Source organism: Caretta caretta, chromosome 16, assembly GCF_965140235.1.
Source record: "Caretta caretta isolate rCarCar2 chromosome 16, rCarCar1.hap1, whole genome shotgun sequence".
Taxonomy (NCBI): domain Eukaryota; kingdom Metazoa; phylum Chordata; order Testudines; family Cheloniidae; genus Caretta; species Caretta caretta.
Genome location: NC_134221.1, coordinates 4900007 through 4918046, shown reverse-complemented (window position 1 = coordinate 4918046; position 18040 = coordinate 4900007). Strand labels below are relative to the sequence as shown.

The following is an 18040-nucleotide window of genomic DNA, read 5'->3' as shown; positions in this document are numbered from 1 at the left end:
CAAGCCACTCCTGCTAACACAACAGATCTCATGTGTCCAGCAGACATGCTATATTCTGAGCCACTAACCATGTGCCCTATGAAATCATTGCAAGTCAATAGCCAGACCTGCAGCAAAGATGACTTCCAAGACCTGCACGAGAGAGCGAGAGAGACACGTGTGATGAAGTATGTGTATCCCGGGGGGGAGGGGGGAGCATGGCTCATCTCCTGGTCATGCCCAGATCTCAGTGTGATGTTGATCTGTGTGTGATTTTGGGAAATACAAGTTTTCCATGGTACCACAATTGATGTTTGAATACAACAGAATACTTATGTGCCAGGCAAAAAGCAAACGAATGCACATATTGCATGGTTTTCATAAGCCAGCACCTACTGACAATGTGACTGATACCTTATGCCAACAGAGGCCTTTCAGAATACTAATCATAGATGGTATGGCTGAGGTACAAGCTCTCGAGAAACAAACCGTTTACACCTTCTGAGATTTGGCTGAACACTTCATTATGAGGCTACATAGAAAATACTGGACCTATGATGAAGTCCACCTTGTATTTGACATGTATGCAGAGGAATCAATAAAAAATATTACCAGAAAGAAGAAACTCCAAGGTATACACTTGTCCAATACAAAATAATTGATTTCACGAATATCGCCAACATCACAATGAACTGTCTCATACCCACACAAAGGACAAGTTAACCACACACCCTGTGGAGAACCTCACACTCCAGCATGAGAAGAATTTCTTGAAGAATGTCATCGCATAGCATAATAAAGATGCTGCCTCCCACTGTTCTATGGAGTTTCTTTGTTTTTCCCATGAGGAGGCGGACACTAAAATGATCTTGCATGCCATCAATGACATAGAGAGAGGTGCTACTAAACTCCAGTTTTTTCCACAAGATCAAGACGTTCTAGTGCTCTCTGAGATGTTACCCAAGACTTCTGCAATATTCTTTTTGTGCCTGCTGCGGGGGAACAGAATCACTGTATATCCCTCAGAGGTGTTTTCCTATCACTTGGACCATAAAAAGCCACTGCACTGCCAGGTTTTGATGCCCAGGATGTGGCATTACTGGAAGGTGGACTGGAAAGGCCACATTATCTTACTAGAAGGCATTTGATTCGGTCTCTGAAGACTCTCTCCTTGCTCTGAAGGTGCTTGGAATGCCTGAGACAGTCACTGATAAGATCATAAATGCACTGGACGTGTTCATGTGCCGAGTTTACCATTTGAAGACCAACATTATGACACTTGCAGAATTATGTTGGTGGATGTTTTTCAAGAAGCAGAGAAATGGAGAAAAATTGCCAACCAACATGGGATGCATTTTTACCTGCTATCAAGAGGGAAAATTATCAAGCCATGGAATGACTCTGGGATGGTTGAACGCATCCAAAACTACCTTCCTCATCAGACATGGATGGGTCTTGGAGGATGGACTGATCACACCAGTTGCATGTAAATATCATGCACTCCTGAATCAATTGTTTAGCTAATCAAATGCTCTTGCAAAAACCAGATGCTGCAAACGTTTGGCCAGCAACCTGCCTTGCACAGAGATGTGTGAGTGCAGCATGGACAAGGATCAGTGTGACAACATGTCTAACAATGGTGCCCTAGATGGAGACAACATGGATGATGGTTTTGATGAATAAATGTTTTCAATCCTACATGACAAGGCTAACTTCCCTAGGTTTACCAAAGATGGGTATCTTTATGTGAACAACGTATCCCTGTGGTAAAGTATAATTTAAAAAACACTGATTTTTAAACAAACATATCTACATAATTGTTCTAGGTTTGTCATGTTTGGTTCCATTGTGTTTGTGGGATAAAGGGCTTTCGAATGATACCCATTTCTGATGACATTGTTTCCACCAACTGGAGGACCTGGAGCTCGGAGCTGAGGGGCAGTGAGTCCCCCCAGCCTTGCTACACAGAGGGTGACACCACTGAAATTAGGATTCTGTAGATTTTTACAAATCAAATGACATCGCCCTTATCTTTCTATCACTAACTTGCTCATGGAATGAGATTTTACTACATTATGCTCCCAGATTATGCAGCTGTTAGTCCAGAGGCAACATGGGCGGACATGTGGGGTCATGTGCCCCCCCAGATTTGTTGCTTGGCTTGTACTGAGCATGCTCAGTAACACTGCTGAAGCTAGTTGCCCACATTCTGCCCCCACACTATCAGCAGCATGGGTCCTCTCTGCAGCTCTCTCCCTCTTTATAAGACTCACTTTCCCTTAAGCCCAACTGGGCAGCAGGTGCATTCAGCCCTGCTCCCTTTCTTGCAGGGTCCAGTCACCCTGTGACAGGGAACTTCTAATAGGGTTCTGCAGGGATTGGGTAGGTCCAACCCTATTTAACATTCTCATCAATGATCTGGAAGTAAATGTAAAATCAATGCTTTAAAATTTGTGAATGACAAAGACTGGAATGGTAAATAATAAAGACAGTGCAGTCATACAGAGTGATCTGGATCACTTCATAAGCTGTCAAGTGCATTTAATACAGTCAAGTGCAAAGTGATATACCTAGGAACCAGGAATGCAGGCTGTACCAACAGAATAGGGGGCTGTATATGGGAAAGCAGTGACTCTAACAAGGACCGAGTGGTCAGAGTGGACATGAGCTCCCAGTGCAATGCTGTGGCAAAAAGAGCTAATGCCATCCTGGGATGTGTAAGCAGGGGAGGAATGAGTAGGAGCAGGGAGATGGTTTTACCTCGATATATGGCACTGGTGAGACTGATACTAGAATATTGCATCCAGTCCTGGAGTCCACATTGTTAAAAGGCAATTGAAAAGTTAGAGAGGATGGAGAAACAAGCCACAAAAATGATTTGAGGGCTGGAGAAAAATCCTTACAGTGAAAGACTTAAAGAGAACAATCTGTTTAGTTTATCAAAAAGAAGACAGAGGTGACTTAATTATGGTGTACGAGTACCTTTATGGGGAGAAAACAGCAGATACTAAAGGTCTCTTTAATTTAGCAGAAAAAGGCAGAACAAGAACCAATAGCTAGAAGCTCAAGCAAGACAAATTCAAATTAGAAATTAGGCACAATTTTTTAACGAGGGTGATTAACAATTGGCACAAACTCCCAAGAGAAGTGGTGGATTCTCCATCTCGAGGTCTTCAGATCAAAACTGGATGCTTTTCTGGAAATTATCCTTCAGCCAAACACCAATTATTGGGCTCAGTACATAGATTCATAGAGTTTAAACACCTCTGCCAGAGGATGTTGTGAAGGCCAAGACTATAATAGGGTACATAAATGAACTAGATAAGTTAATGGAGGATAGGTTCATCGATGGCTATTAGCCAGGGTGGACAGGGATGGTGTCCCTAGCCTGTTCGCCAGAAGCTGGGAATTGGCAACGGGATGGATCACTTGATGATTACCAGTTCTGTTCATTCTCCCTGAAGCACCTGGAACTGACCACTGTTGGAAGACAGGATACTGGGCTAGATGGACTTTTGTTCTCACACAGTATGGTATTCTTATGTTCTGAAAGCTAGAAAGGACAACTGTAATTATCTACTCTGACCTCCAGCACAACCCAGGCTGTAGAACTTCCCTGAATTAATTCTTTAATTAGTACAGGGGCAACAATGAATTGTAATGGCCTGTGTTCTGCAGAATGTCAGACTAGGTGATCACAATGGTCCCTTCCAGGCTTAAACTCTGTGAATCTATGAAACGGGGTATTTCCATAGGCTTCTATGTCAACGGGGGGAGGGGGTTTGGGGGCCTTGGCAGGCCAAGTTAGGATTTCTTCAAATAGGAGTTTCATTTTGACATCAACCCTTGTGACAGAAATAAGCACATGCCGCCACCAGAACAGCTCCTGGCTGCTGTGGGCCTTACCTCCTGGAACTCATTCAGGAAAGAGCGCTCATATTCTCCCCTGCATCTGCGCTCCATCCTCTCCTCTATCATCTTGTGCAGGATGGTGGTGACAGCGTTAGCACTCACTCTCTCCAGCAAGTTCAGCCTGTGACTGCAGACATAAACAGCAGCCTCATTCAGAACATGCAGACAGGGAAGCGTGAAACAAAGTGTAAAGTAACTGGGTTCAGGGGAGGGAAGGGGTAGAGGTCTGTACTGCACATTGGCTAGCAGGTGTCAGATTAGGAACTGGCCTCTCTCCACACAGACACAGCAGCATAGACAGAGGAGCATTTCTAACCCTGTCAGATGTCAACATTGTACGGTACTTGGGTGCTCAAATACCAAGGTGATCGGCACTGTATAAATGTCTAGCTGGATAACAGGGCCACAGACTTGAAGGGGATTGGGTTTGCTCAATAAGCAGGGTGGTTATTTGGGAAGGGTTTTTATCCACTAGGAAGGGAAAAAAATTAGAAAATAGGGCAACTGGAACCAAACTTACATCAAACATTAATGGAAAGAAAATTAGTGGGACAATATAAAACTCATGAATTCCAAACAACAGGATATGGTATAACGTGATATAGTCCAAGTCATATCAAATTGTTATACTAATCTATTGGGGAAAAGCAGATCTGGAGACAAAATACATATATTCTATACAATTAAATGTTACTTTTAACAAAAATAATGCCTTTTGAGCATTTCACAGGTTCTGATCATCAAAAAGTTCATCAAACAATGCTACAAGGAAGAAACTCCTTTCCAAACTTATTACACAAAGGGGTTTTTTCCATTCCCAACCAGGCAGAAAAGGTAAAGAATCACATTCCTAGCCCTTTCATTCCTTCCTGGTCTTTGGTTTTTTTTAAAATTTAAAAAACGTTACATAAAGTTGGGGGCTGTATGTGTTTACAAAAAAAGAAATCTAACACTCTGTTAATGCCTCTGTGGGTAATCTTAGGGACCGACAGAATCTCCAGCTGTAGCTCCCTATCAGCAACGAGGATCAGAGAACTGGAATGGGAGCTTTCACATCCCTCAACCAAAGGGAGACGAGGCGGGCTCTTTAGCCAATCTTTTCTCCCAGGGGCCTGTCAGGAGTTTACATTAAATCAGCATCAAAAATAAAAACCAAGAGATTTTAAACAGACTAAGAATCCTATTCTCTCCTGTGATGGTATAACCCTACTAGTTCTCCAATCGCCTATAGCATCTTCCAGCCAGACACTGCCAGTAAGACCTGATATTTCTAATGGGGAAACAAGCAGGACTGTTTTTCAACCCCTCAATGCAGGCCTTTCTCCAAACATCCCTGAGGAATAATGAAGGGCAACTATGCTTTGCACCCTTGGTACCACCAGATGTACTACTCCTGTTTTTCCATATTAAACGTGACCAACTTCTTCAGGAACCTTAACTTTGGGGCGGGGAGGAAATCTTTCACTTATAAACACTCTCCCTTTAAAGTACACCAATCAAAGCCCGTGTCCAGGGATGCTCACGCACCATCACCAGAACCTGTCCGTCTAATAATATGCTCTTAGCTCAACCACAAATCATGGGCTTAATGAAAGCACCACTGAGTGAGAGTCTCTGGTCTGTGCTGTCCAGGTCAGACTCGATCATAAAGGTCCTTTCTGGCCTTAAAAATCTATGTAGCCTGCTGATGGGCTCCTACACGGGTATTGTGTTCATTCTGTCTAACAGACCCCGCCTTTTAAGATACGCACAGGATTTCATTGAGCTGCTGAAACTGCTCCATGGCTGTGGGACACCAGCACTGCTCTTTCTTACTGCTGCAGCCCATGCACTGCAGGCCGTCTCCTCCTCCATCCTCCATGTCACTCTCTTGTTCATTTTCACTCATGCTGCTCTCGCACTCGTTCATTCTGTCTTCACCCTTCTTCCACTGCCACATGTAAATCTTGAAGGTGCGGCTGTAGAACTGCTGGATCATCTCCTGGAAAGTCTTTGTGGTGGTGAAGAAGAGGATGGCTTTGAACATGGTGTAGACTTTCTCTCGTAACATCTGGGAGCCTGTTCCAAGGAGCAAGCCCATTTTGGTCCATTTTTCCAGAAGGTCCAAGCTGTTTAGATAAGGGTCTAGGCGGCACTTGAGCAGACAAAACGCATCCAGGAGAAGCAAGGAGCACTGGGGTTCTTCGGCTGTGTTTTCATACTGGCCAATACAATTCCAGAACTCAGGAGCTATATTTGCCTGAAGGTCTGTCTGTAAAACTTCAGTGAACCATTCTTCTAGGACAGAGTGCAAGTCATAGCGTTGCAGCACTTCCACAGCAGCCCGCAAATCACTGTCTTTCAGCAGCCCCACTGAACCGGATCTAGGTGCTGCCTAAAGAGAGGCATCAAGTTAAAACAAGCATGGGCACCAAAAAATTACTAAAGCTGGACTTTGCAAATCAGAAGAGAGACCATTTCAGAGAACAGTGAGCAGGATATGAATGGAGCCTGTCACCCGTAGGCAGTTGGGTCACATGTGTCAGGGTGTCTGTAGATTAACAACCAACTGCTGTTTGGTGTTCCCTCTTTGGAGCGGCTGGGGTCTCAATACTGCTCCTGATAGGAAGGTGCCCACATCACAAGCATGAACACTGCGAATGGCAACAACTGCTCCCCTTGCTGGCAGCTGCCATGGAAGCCATAAGCTGACTGGCCTATTTATCTAAGAGCAGGAAGCCACAACGGCAGCCATTCAGCATTAATAATGGTGCATGTAAGTTTCTGTTATATGTCCCCTCTAAAACCAGCAGAAATACTCAGACCTTCCTCAGAACTGGCACATTAGATTTAGAAACAAGATGAATTTTTCTAGAAAATGTAAAGTGAATTGGTTCCCAAATTAGAAGATTCTAAAAATAGGGGCAGTCTCTGAACTCCTGTGGAGATCCCAAGGCCTGTGGACATGCTATTTGACTTTGCAGGAACAAAAACTAAGGATCCCACATAAAAATGTTGTTAGAATGCAGGCAGACATCCATTTCTCTGGTTTGTCACTTTTCAAGAACAATAAAATATAAACAAAATTTAGAGACGCAGGAAATTCATAGTTAAGTCCGTGCTTATAACAGGTCCAAAGGCACTACCTTAACTCCGCTGTCCAAGTGATGCCCTAATAAAAATAGAAAGGCAGGCTACCTTCCTCATCTATAACAAACACGTAAACAGCATGGTGAAAGTGGACATTACCCCCAAAAAGTCCCACAAGGAGCTGAGGATGCTCAGGAGCTCCCACGGTGGGGCTTGATGAGCCTATGTGCCACCAATCAGCCATGAGCTAGCAATGGCTCCATGCGCAAACCTCCCAGGTCATGAAATTACAGCATTTCCGAGAAACGGCAAGGCCAGTACAGTAGCAAACCTTAGAAACAAATACAGGACACAAATGAGAAAACCAGGGGTCTGTATTTCTGATACTGTCCCTGACAGGAGCAATGGCACAAGAAGGCGGCCGTGCGTAGGCCAGCGGAGTTAAGACAGTCTAGTTACCTGACCTGTCAAACTCTGGATATTTGGCCCTATTACAAGCGCAAGCTTAACTCCAGATTTCCTAGTTTCTGAAGTGGCTTGTTCGGCTGCTATTAACAAGAAACATTTCTACTGCAGTCCCATCAAGAGGCCAAACAGGCAGTGACCCCAGTGTGCCGGGTGCTGCACAGACAGAGCCCCTCCCTGCGCCCCGGAGCTTAGACCCTGAGCAGCCTCCTAACGGGCCCGTCCCTCGGATCATCAGCCCCACTCACACCCTGCACCGAAGGGGTTCGGGCGAGGTCCGGCCAGCACCAGAGTCACACCGGGCCGGGCACCGCCTGGGAGCTCGTGGGGGGGGGTGCTGGGAGGGGGGCAGGGATGGATATGCCGGGGGGCGGGGGGCACAGGAGACCTGCAGGAAACGGCTGGGGGGCCGGGAGCCTGGCGGGGGCTGGTGGCGGGGCGCTGGGTGGCCGAGGCCCCGGCCCCGGCCCTGCCGCTCTCACTCACCAGCCCCAGGGCGGCGGGCGGCACCAGGCCGGTGCTCAGCGCGTGCCAGGCCGCCGAGAGCTCCGGGCCAGGCCCCGCCGCCTCCATCCGGCCCCGCGCGCCTGGAGGACGTGAGGCGAGACGGGGCGGGGCGCGCGGCGGGGCGGGGCGGGCGCTGCGGGCCGTCGGAGGCCGGGGCCGGGGCGCGGGGCGGAGCGAGGCGAGGCGGGGCGGGGCGGGGCGGGGCGCGGGGCGAGGCGGGGGGCGGAGCGGAGGGAGGCGGGGCGGGGCGGACGCTGCGGGCCGTTGGAGGCCGGAGGCCGGGGGCGCGGGAGGGGGGCGGGCGCTGCGGGCCGTTGGAGGCCGGGGGCGGGGCGGGGCGGGGCGCGGGAGGGGGGCGGACGCTGCGGGCCGTCGGAGGCCGGGGCCGGGGCGCGGGGCGGAGCGAGGCGAGGCGGGGCGGGGCGGACGCTGCGGGCCGTTGGAGGCCGGAGGCGCGGGAGGGGGGCGGGCGCTGCGGGCCGTTGGAGGCCGGGGGCGGGCCGGGGGCGCGGGAGGGTGGCGGGCGCTGCGGGCCGTTGGAGGCCGAGGCCGGGGCCGGGGCCGCGATGACTCAGCAGGGGGCGGCGCTGCAGAGCTACAACAACGAGCTGGTCAAGTGTGAGCGCGGCCGGGGCGCGGGGGAGCAGGGCCGTGGGGGGCACCCAGCGCTTACAAGGGACATCGAGTGGTGGGGCCAGGCCAGGCCTCACGGCAAAGTCTGGGCTGGGGCTGGGATCGGGGCCTGGGTTGCCCGCCCCGCCCCGCAGATGGTGCCCCGAGGGATGCCAAGCCCACGGCGCGTGCTTGCGGGATGGGCCCCGTGCACGATGTGGGGAAGAAGGAAGGTGAAGGGTCTGGGTTGCCCTGCCCCGCCGGTGTCCCAGGAGGACGTGCCTCGCCCATGGCACATGCCCGAAGTGGGGAAGAAGGAAGGTGAAGGGTCTGGGTTGCCCTGCCCCGCCGGTGTCCCAGGAGGACGTGCCTCGCCCATGGCACATGCCCGAAGTGGGGAAGAAGGAAGGTGAAGGGTCTGGGTTGCCCTGCCCCACCGGTGTCCCAGGAGGACGTGCCTCGCCCATGGCACATGCCCGAAGTGGGGAAGAAGGAAGGTGAAGGGTCTGGGTTGCCCTGCCCCGCCGGTGTCCCAGGAGGACGTGCCTCGCCCACGGCGTGTGCTCGCGGGATGGGCCCTTAGCTGCCTGTGGCCCTGACTCGCCCCCTTGCCCTAGGTATCGAGGAGCTGTGCACCAAGCGGGATGAGCTGAGCCATCAGATCCAGCAGGAGGAGGGGGAGAAGAACAAGCTGCAAAACGACATCCGGCTCCTGACGGAGAAACTGGCCCGCGTCAACGAGAGCCTGGCTCGCAAGATGGCCACCCGCAACGAGTTTGAGAAAACCATTGCTGAGACCGAGGCTGCCTACACAAAGGTATCTGGCCTCTGGAGGCAGGGGGATTGGATTTCTCCAAGGCAGCCCCTTACACTCTGGGGGCTGGTGTGTTACTGCAAAAGCACAGAGGCAGGGCCTCTGTCTGCCCTTAGTAAGGCCTCATGTCTAGATCAAGCCCTAAACTGCAATCGAGAGCCAGGGGAAAGCAGGGCTTTGTGCTGGGGCTAAACTAGGTTCAAGTCATTCCTCGGCCAAAATCCTGCTGTGGCCTACAAACAGCTCTGCGAATGTGAGTTAAGTTTACTGTCACACATCATGGCCTTCCTCTTGGGTATGGCACTTCCCACCTTGGGAAACGCTCCAGCTAAGGCTTCTCCACAGCTCTCCCAAAAGAGGGTTACTGCTGCCAGAAAAACAATACTCAAACTTGCAAAAACCAGGCACTGCACAGTTTGAACATGGGACCTTCAGACCTATACCACTGCCCTCTGCCACTTGACTGTGTTGCGGGTGGCTTGCTGGTCAGCATTAGAACACTGGGAATTGGGATTCCTGGGCTCTCCTCCTGGTTCTGGCAGGGCAGTGAGGCCTGTTGGTTAGAATAACAGTGACAGACAGGATAAGCAGGCTTGGCACATTCATTTCAAAAGGCAGATTGGGTGAGAATTGGGGGTTTGAGATTGGGGTTATGTTTCCAGCTCCACCTGAAGTGCCCTAGTGCAACCTCAGATTTCTTTCTTTGAGAGCCTCATGTGTTCCCACTACTCGCTAGTGATGAGCAGATGGAACCCTCCTGAAAGCCGTATCCCTTGGGCTCCTGTGCACCCACCTCCCAGGGAAGTCATCCCTCACTGCTTCCACTCCATCATCACCAACACAGAGAGTAGAAGCAACCCTCTGCCATGGTTGTTGCTTTCCTAACCCCATTAGGCTTAGTTTGCCAAAAGTGTACGTCCATATAACTTTAGTTTGGATCTTAGGTAAATAGTATGGTTTTATAGTGTCTCGGAAAAGAGAGATTTCCCCAACTTTTTAATGTTCAAGCCTCCAGGCTTGCCCCATCACTAGGACTACGTCTGGGCTGGACACCCAAAAGGTGTTTGTTGCAGGGCATACCTACCATGTAGCACCCCCTCCTGACTTAGGGTTGGCACTGCAGGCACTCCCTGCCTCAGTTGCTCTTTTCTCAGGGCCCTTAAGAACTCTACAAAGTCCAAGAGAGTGTGAGATGAAATTCCTCTGCTGCAGTTCTACTTTATTAAATACAAATAAACCTGAAATCCAATCTCTGCCCTGGGCCTCAGGGGTTGCCCAGCCCTCCTGTGGACTCTAACACACCTCTGCTTATGAGAGTTTCTCTTTCTGTCAGCACCTTTCTGCAGCTGAGTTCCAATGATTGTTTATGAGGCACAGGTGTTCTTTATTCAATTAACTGTATTTTTCCCTTTAAACTAGCTCCTCCTGGGTAGCCTGGGTTGAGACTCCCCTTAAAGGAGCCAGCAACTCTGTGCAGTGTTATAACAGATGTGCATTGTGCCCACGGATCTCCCAAGTTGGATGCCTGTGGCTTAGTTTCTTTTCTGTCCTGTAAAACTCATTCCCTGGCCCGGTGTGCCACCCATAAGGCTTTTACCTCCCCACCAGGACTGCTGGCTCTGGCACACCTCATGGGAGAGGCTCTTATGGCTGTTGAACCTCTGGATGGCCAGAGTTCTGTGCACCACTGGGAACAACCTTCCTCTGCACTGAAACTTACAGCAAGCGGGGCTAAGCTGTCAATTCCAGCCATGGTATCAGAACTGACCTCAGCTTGGGGCTCAGGTGCTGAGTCTGGAATATCTGAGACCCTTCCATGTGGTGTAACCGAGATTCAGCACAACACACCACATGTGGACTGCCTGACCAGTCTGAATTTGTCTAGCTTCAGCAGCTAACATCAGACTGGGAATATGGCATACCTTTTTTACAGTGAGGGTCGTTGACCATTGGAACAATTTAGCAGGCTGACAGAGGACCTTTCATAGATTCCAAGGCCAGAAGAGATCATTGTGGTCATCTACTTTGACCTCCTGTATAACACAGGACAGAGAACTGCCACACAATCATCCTTACAGCAGAGCTTTTAGAAAAACATTGTCTTGATTTAAAAATTTTTAGTGATGGAGAATCCACCACAACCCTTGGTAAATTGATCTGGTGGTTAATTACTCACTGTAAAAAAATTACACTTTATTTCCAGTCTGAATTTGTCTAGTTTTCAACCTCCAGATATTGGATCATGTTAGACCTTTCTCTGCTAGACTGAAGAGCCTGTCATCGATTATTTGTTCCCTGTGTAGGTACTTAAAAGCTGTAATCAAGTCACTCCTTAACTTCCTCTTTCTTAAGCTAAATAGATTCAACCCCTTGCGTTCATCACTCTAAGGCAGGTTTTCCAATCCTTTAATCATCTCATGGCTCTTCTCTGAACCCTCTCCAATTTATCACCATCCTTCTTGAATTGTGGACACCAGAACTGGACACAGGATTCCAGCAGCAGTCGTACCTGTGCCAAATACAGGGTAAAATAACCTCTCTGCTCCTACTTGAGATTCCCCTCTTCACGCATCCAGGGATCGCATTAGTCCTTTTGGCCACTGCATCGCACTAGGATGTTCAGCTGATTATCCACCACAACCCCCAAATCTTTTTCAGAGTCACTGCTTCCCAGGATAGAGTTCCCTATCTTGTAAGTGTGGCCGACATGCTTTGTTCCTAGTTATGTACATTTACATTTCGCCGTATTAAAACACATATTGTTTGCATGTGCCCTGCTTATTGAACAGTCCAGACCTGTGCCCAGGTGACCTGTCCTCTTCGTTATATACCAGTTAGAGGAGGGTTCCATAGCTTGCATCTGGGAGTGCCATCCCATGAGTGTGAATGCACAGGGGCAACTCTTGAAGATCAACAGTTACTGTTAAGTAACCTCTCTGTCTACCTCAGGGAAGAGATATGGGGCCTTGGCCAATAGTAAGGGTTTTGAAGGGAACAGAAATAGCAACAGCATGCCGTGGAAGAGGAGAATTGAACATGTAGGCTCCTGGCTCTAACCCCAGTGCACAGTCCCCTAGGGTACAGGGTGTTGTGCAGGCGTTTCTCTCTCATCCCTGTCTACCACCTTCTCCCACTGGCATTCTATGCATGGCTCAGAGTGCCTTATCCATTCCTAGAAAAATCTGTGATTGTCTCTGGGCCCTGCACAGCTCTGGATAAGGACTCTTACTCATATGGTACTTTGAACCCTCCTTATACTTAGGACAGCCTCATGGCTCCAGGGTGTGCTTGCTGCTGTCTCACACAAGGCAAAAGCTTAGGGAGGGGTAAGGTGCTGTGATCTTCCTAAGGAACACCTCAAGGCAGAGTTAAGGCTCTTTGGGTGTGTTGTGTGGGAATTGTCACCTGAACTGCCTTTCCTGCTGCTAAGGTGTTTGAGTTTTGGGAATGGAAGTCTCCCATTCTGGAAGGATGTGAGGAGCACCGGGCTGGGCTGCATACCAGCAGCTTTCACTCCAATGTGAATGAAGCTTTGGGTGTGTCCGTTACCAGCACTCTGCTGCTGTCATAGATACTCAAACATTGTAAAAGACAAGACTTGAAAACCCTACTCAACAGGGGTGAGTGAGGCCCTTTTCTTTTCAAGTGTGTGGGCTGGGGGCAAGGGGCAGTGCCTGCAGAGAACAGTTGAAGCAGATAGTTCTGCAATGGTGGGGTCAGGCAGGGGAAGGTAAAATAGGGCTTAGCCTGCGCCACTGCTCTCCTCCAGCACCTCCTGGACCCAGAACTTTGCAGACCCCCCCGCCCCAGGTCACTAGTACCCATGCAGCCTCCCCCTGACCTCAACCATGTAGCCTTTGAGAGAGACTGCAGGGAGGAGCCAACTAGAGAGTGAAGCCTCTGCAGCTGCAGGACAGGTTCAAGAAGGCACCTGGGGTGCTGATGATGGCATGAAAGTCCCACACTGGATTCCCTGTACTATGACGGAGTGACTTCTTCCTCCCCACCTCCCTTGTCTTTCCCTTTTAGTTATTCCCCCTCCCCCTCAGAACACTAACTGAAGGTTTAGAACAACAAAACCAAACCAAAAACCTGGGGGAACTAAGGTGCTATTTGCTGCCTCACATCACTTGTGCATTCTGCCCTTTCCCTATTGCTCTTCACTTACTCTACAGCTGGTGCCTAGCACAATGGGGCCCCTTATAGAATATCAGGGTTGGAAGGGACCTCAGGAGGTCATCTAGTCCAACCCCCTGCTCAAAGCAGGACCAATCCCCAATTTTTGCCCCAGATCCCTAAATGGCCCCCTGAAGGACTGAGCTCACAACCCTGGGTTTAGCAGGCCAATGCCCAAACCACTGAGCTATCCCTCCTTCCCGGTGGCCTCTAGCTACAACCATACCAGAATAACCCTGATAATGAATAACAGTGCCATCTACTGCTGCGGAAGTTCAGCTTCCATTTTAAAAAGAGTTCTTCACCAATATGCTTTAAACTAGTCCCCATGCCAGGGCTGTGTGCTGGAGTGTGCAGACAGATCACTCCAGTACCTCTGCTCCAGCTCCCCAAGGTGGCAACAGGATGAAAATTACTAGGTTCTGGTTAGTTTCATGGCTAAGGTTTCTCACCCTCTGGGGAGTGGTGGAAATATGAATAATCTGGGCCAATGGGAAAGCTGGGACACTGGTATTCACACAGAGGGCACCCAAAACCAGAGAGGGGCAAAGGGGTAGAGTAACAGCAGGCTTATAACGAGGGCAGAGGAGGAAGATTGCTTCTTCCCTCCCGCAGAGAGCAGCCAGGAGTGGCAAAGGAGGGCTACTTCTGCCTTCCACCTGATAGAGCAGGAACAGGCACGTATTAGAGGTGATGAGTGGAGTCGGTCATGGGAGGGTTCCACTAGGAATCCCAGCCCTCTCCTTAGCCACTGGCATTGGTGGGGGGCTGAGCTTCTCTGCAACTGTCAGTTAAGCCCTATATATATAAAGCAAACTGAGCATGGTATTTGACTCCTGAGCATAATGAAAAGTGTTTCTGCCCCAGCCTTGCATGTCCTGAGCTCTGTCTGGTTAACGAGACCTCTAGAGCATATTCTCAGTCTCACACTGGTGAACACCAGTGCCTCCTCCTCTGGTCTCCACTGACTGGTGCTACTTGCTGCTATCTTAGCTTCATCACCTTGCTGTCTCCTTTTGTGTCATTGTCAAATCTCAGGCTGAAGCTGGTTGTCCTCTCCCAGCCCCTTCCTCAAAGGCTGAAGCTTGAAAAATTCATGCATGAAAATGGAAATGTTGATTCTGTTACAATAGTTATTCCTATTTTAAGAACACACTTTGGTGAGACACTGGTAAAACTCCCATCCACACAGTGTAATTGGCTCTGAATTTCAGTAAGTAACTGACATTTGGGGATGTCAGTGACAAAATACTTGGCAGATCTCTGCAAGCCCCATCCCTGTGACTGTTGGGACGGTTCTGGAGAGTCTGGGCCATGCCCCACCTTGGCCAAAAGTGTCATATCTGTGCAAACTGATGCTCCACATCACCCCTAAGTCTACTGAGCATTTTCTGTATGAGCAAACAACAAAAAAGGCCATTTTCTGCAAACGCAGCTGATGTTTTGTCACAAGTTATTTTAAAAACAATTACAACTACTAGTGAGCCCCTGTTGCATCCTGTCAGTCCTGTGCGTTGTGGGCTGTCTGGGTCATGGACTGTCTGCAGAACATCTAGCACAATAGGGCCGTGACCCTTGGCTGGAGTTCTAGGCACTACCATAAATCAAATAAGTAATAAAGATCTACAGAAAATCTAGCTTCTCAGGCAATTTGAGAACAGGAAAATGGCCAAATATATCAGAACTGCTTGGTAGCAGTAGTTGAGCTAGCTGTTGTCTGGTCTTTCTGGGAGCTGTACACAGCTGCAAGGGGTACTCTGCACTTTCTGTGGGAGAACATGCCTTCTGGAGCTGGCATAGCTCCGTTCTTTTCCTTCTGAACTCAAAGCTGCCATCTCAGAAAGGCCAGCTCTGAGTGTTCCCAGGCTTGTATGAATCCACCCATGGCTGCCAGAATTGTAGGTTATTCCTACAGCTTTCTTTCTACCTGTAATGACCCCTCAGGCTAACAGTTACAGGGATATGGTGCTTGTTATCAGAGATGTTTGTAATCTGTAGCCAGTCAAATGCAGTTTCTTATTCAAGGAGCTCTTGCAAAATGGAAATGACAAGTCATATCAGTTTGCACAGAAATTAAACTTTGGACTAGGGAGGGCATGGGCCAGGCTTTTCAGAATTGTCCAGCAGTCACAGGGACATAACTTGCAGTGACCTGGGAAGTATTTTGTCACTGACACAGCCTCAAATCTCAGTTACATATTGAAATCAAGACAATTACGCTGGTGGGGCAGGTGGGATCAGGGTTTTGTTTGTGCTCAGAAGCGTGCATTATTAAAATGAGGAATAAATGTTTAGAAATTTCATCACAATGGAAATTTAACATTTTTATGCATGACTTTTTTTTTAACTAGGTCGGCCTGTGAATAAAGAGAAGTCAGTCATTTCTCAGGAAAAACCAAGGAGGAGGAAGTGCTCTCAACCCATTAGCTCTGTGGTTAGAGTGCTCACGGTTTGTAGGGGAGCTGGGTTAAATCTCCATGCTGCCTGAATCAGACCAGGGACTTGAAGTTGGATCGCCCATGTCCCAGAAGAGTGCCCTAGCCCCTGAGACATAGGAACAGCGGGGCTCTGTTTCTCCTGTTGAAGCTGTTCCTGTTCATATGAAACACTTCAGTAGCCATTGGAGTCTAAGATTGGATGTCTAACAAATACATTCGAGTTCAACTCCAAGTTACTGGTTTGATGCAGGAATCTCTGGGTTATGCTGCAAGTCAGATTGGATGATCAGGGGTCACTTCTGGCCTTAACATCTATAAATGACAGTTTGCACCAGTTACATTTTTAACTGTTTCTAAACAAATTGCCTTTGTTAATATTGCTAGATGCTAAGGCCAAAAGGGACCATTGGGACCATCTAGTCTGACCTCCTGCATAACACAGCCAGAGAACATTCATCCAGTGATTCCTGCCTTGAGCCTGGAATGTGGGTCTGAGCTAGAGCATATTTCTCAGGAAGAGACCCCCAGGCTTGAGTTAAAGGCTCTTGAGTGCTGGAGACTCACTGACTGGCAACTTGTTCAAAGTCGAGCTCAGGCTAAGAGAAATGTTCAGTTTCCATAAAATGAAGTAACTTGTTTCCCATCCTCCCAGATCCTGGAGAGTTCCCAGACGCTGCTCAATGTCCTGAAGAAGGAAGCTGGGAATCTGAGCAGAGCCACAGAACTGAAAAGTAGCATCACAAAGGAGAGCTGAGCATTTGGACTCAAACATTCTGGCAGTCACTCTGGGGAGCTGCAGCACCTTCGTGCTCTGGCTCATGCTGGTATTCTAATCTAAGGGCTTGGAGTGGAAGCAATGTCTAATAAAGTCTTTTGTTTTGCAAATGTAAGTGTTTATTGCAGCGCCAGGTGGGAATCCATTCCAGTTCAAGCCCCATCCAGCAAAACTCCGGATGGGTGCGTAACAAGTGTCACTTAATGGGGTCATGAGGCTGTGGAAGTGCAACTGTGCCTAGAAGCAGCAGCCTCAGGCCTGGGAAGAAATGCAGCTTGGGACTTCAGCACTTTCCCCTTCAGACAGTTCCTCCTGGGGGGATTCTGCACGACTGCGTGCCCGCAGACAATACCGCCCTGCAGAATTCCTGTGCTTCCCTGCAGAAAATGGGGGGTGGATGTAGGGATGACCATGGGTGCAGTTTTGGGGGAGATTTGCCCCCCCCCAAACCAGAGGCAAAGCAAGGCACAGGGTTACATGATACTGCCCCCTCCCACAGAGCTGCCCTGCTGAAGGAGGCTGCCTCTAGGCTTTGCTGAATCTGCAGCTGAACGCCACCTCCTCGCTCCTAGTGTCAGTCGGGTTCCCCTTGTGTGTGTTGGGAGCCTTCCTGTTTTCTGTGCAACAGTGAGTGCCGGCTGGGGGGAAGAAGCAGTACAGTAGGGAAGGAAGGGGGTGGAATAGAGCAGGGGCAGGGGCATGTAGGAGTGAGAGAGAGAAGAAAAGGGAATAAGGGAATCGCAGGGGGAAGCTGGAGCCTGGCATGCAGTGTCCCCTCAGCAGCAGCTAGGGCTCCCCTGTTAAGCAGGCCCATCGAACCCTCACCCTGACAGGCCCTACCCCCCGCTACACCTGGACCCCTCTGACAAGCCCGCCACCCAGACTCCCCCACTGAGCCCCAACCACCTTCACCTGGATCCCCTGCAGAGTCCCATTGTTCCTGCACCCAGAACTCCACAGTAAGCCCTGTGCATCCAGATCTCCCACTGAGCTGCCTGCACACAGATTGCCCCACACAGAAACCTCTCACCCCACATCTGGATCTCCCCTACAGTAAGCCCTTCCACACTTGGATCCTGCTGGGCTGAGCTTGCCCACCCACACCTTGTGCACCTGGCACAGAGGGGCAGGGCCCCAGGGTGTTTCTGGGGCAGGCCCAGCCCTTTCACTGTGTCAGGGTTAGGTGCAGCCTCACTGCCAAGTCCCTGTACTAGGGGAGGTGAGGGCTTCAGGGTGATGACCCACCTCCATGCAGGCAGCAGTCTGTGCTCCCCAGTTCCATGCTGGAGCCAC

At 49.7% G+C, this 18040-nt stretch overlaps 2 protein-coding genes across 6 annotated transcripts in view; one reads left to right on the top strand and one right to left on the bottom strand.

Moving 5' to 3' along the window:
• The window catches only part of LOC125623313 (anaphase-promoting complex subunit 2), a 66694-nt gene that overhangs the window by 22970 nt on the left and 25684 nt on the right, over positions 1 to 18040 (bottom strand). For 2 of the 3 annotated variants that reach the window (XM_075120578.1, XM_075120577.1), the window contains exons 2-3: positions 5643 to 6265; positions 3886 to 4018 (exon numbers count right to left, since the gene is read on the bottom strand). In XM_075120578.1, the coding sequence (XP_074976679.1) occupies positions 3886 to 4018; positions 5643 to 6265 (756 nt within the window). Of the gene's footprint in view, positions 1 to 3885; positions 4019 to 5642; positions 6266 to 7911; positions 8044 to 18040 lie in introns of those variants that run through there. The other variant, XM_048822427.2, reaches the window with a different exon arrangement.
• Positions 8437 to 16857, top strand: SSNA1 (SS nuclear autoantigen 1). 3 transcript variants are annotated; one of them, XM_048822445.2, is made up of 4 exons: positions 8437 to 8550; positions 9162 to 9361; positions 12789 to 12978; positions 16625 to 16703. In XM_048822445.2, the coding sequence occupies exons 1-3, from the start codon at positions 8499 to 8501 to the stop codon at positions 12927 to 12929; spliced, it is 393 nt and encodes a 130-aa protein (XP_048678402.2). In that variant the 5' UTR covers positions 8437 to 8498; the 3' UTR covers positions 12930 to 12978; positions 16625 to 16703. The 3 variants fall into 3 exon arrangements, with proteins under 3 accessions (XP_048678402.2, XP_048678405.1, XP_048678404.2); XM_048822447.2 differs by lacking the exon at positions 8437 to 8550 and adding an exon at positions 8606 to 9041; XM_048822448.2 differs by lacking the exon at positions 12789 to 12978 and having other exon boundaries at positions 16625 to 16857.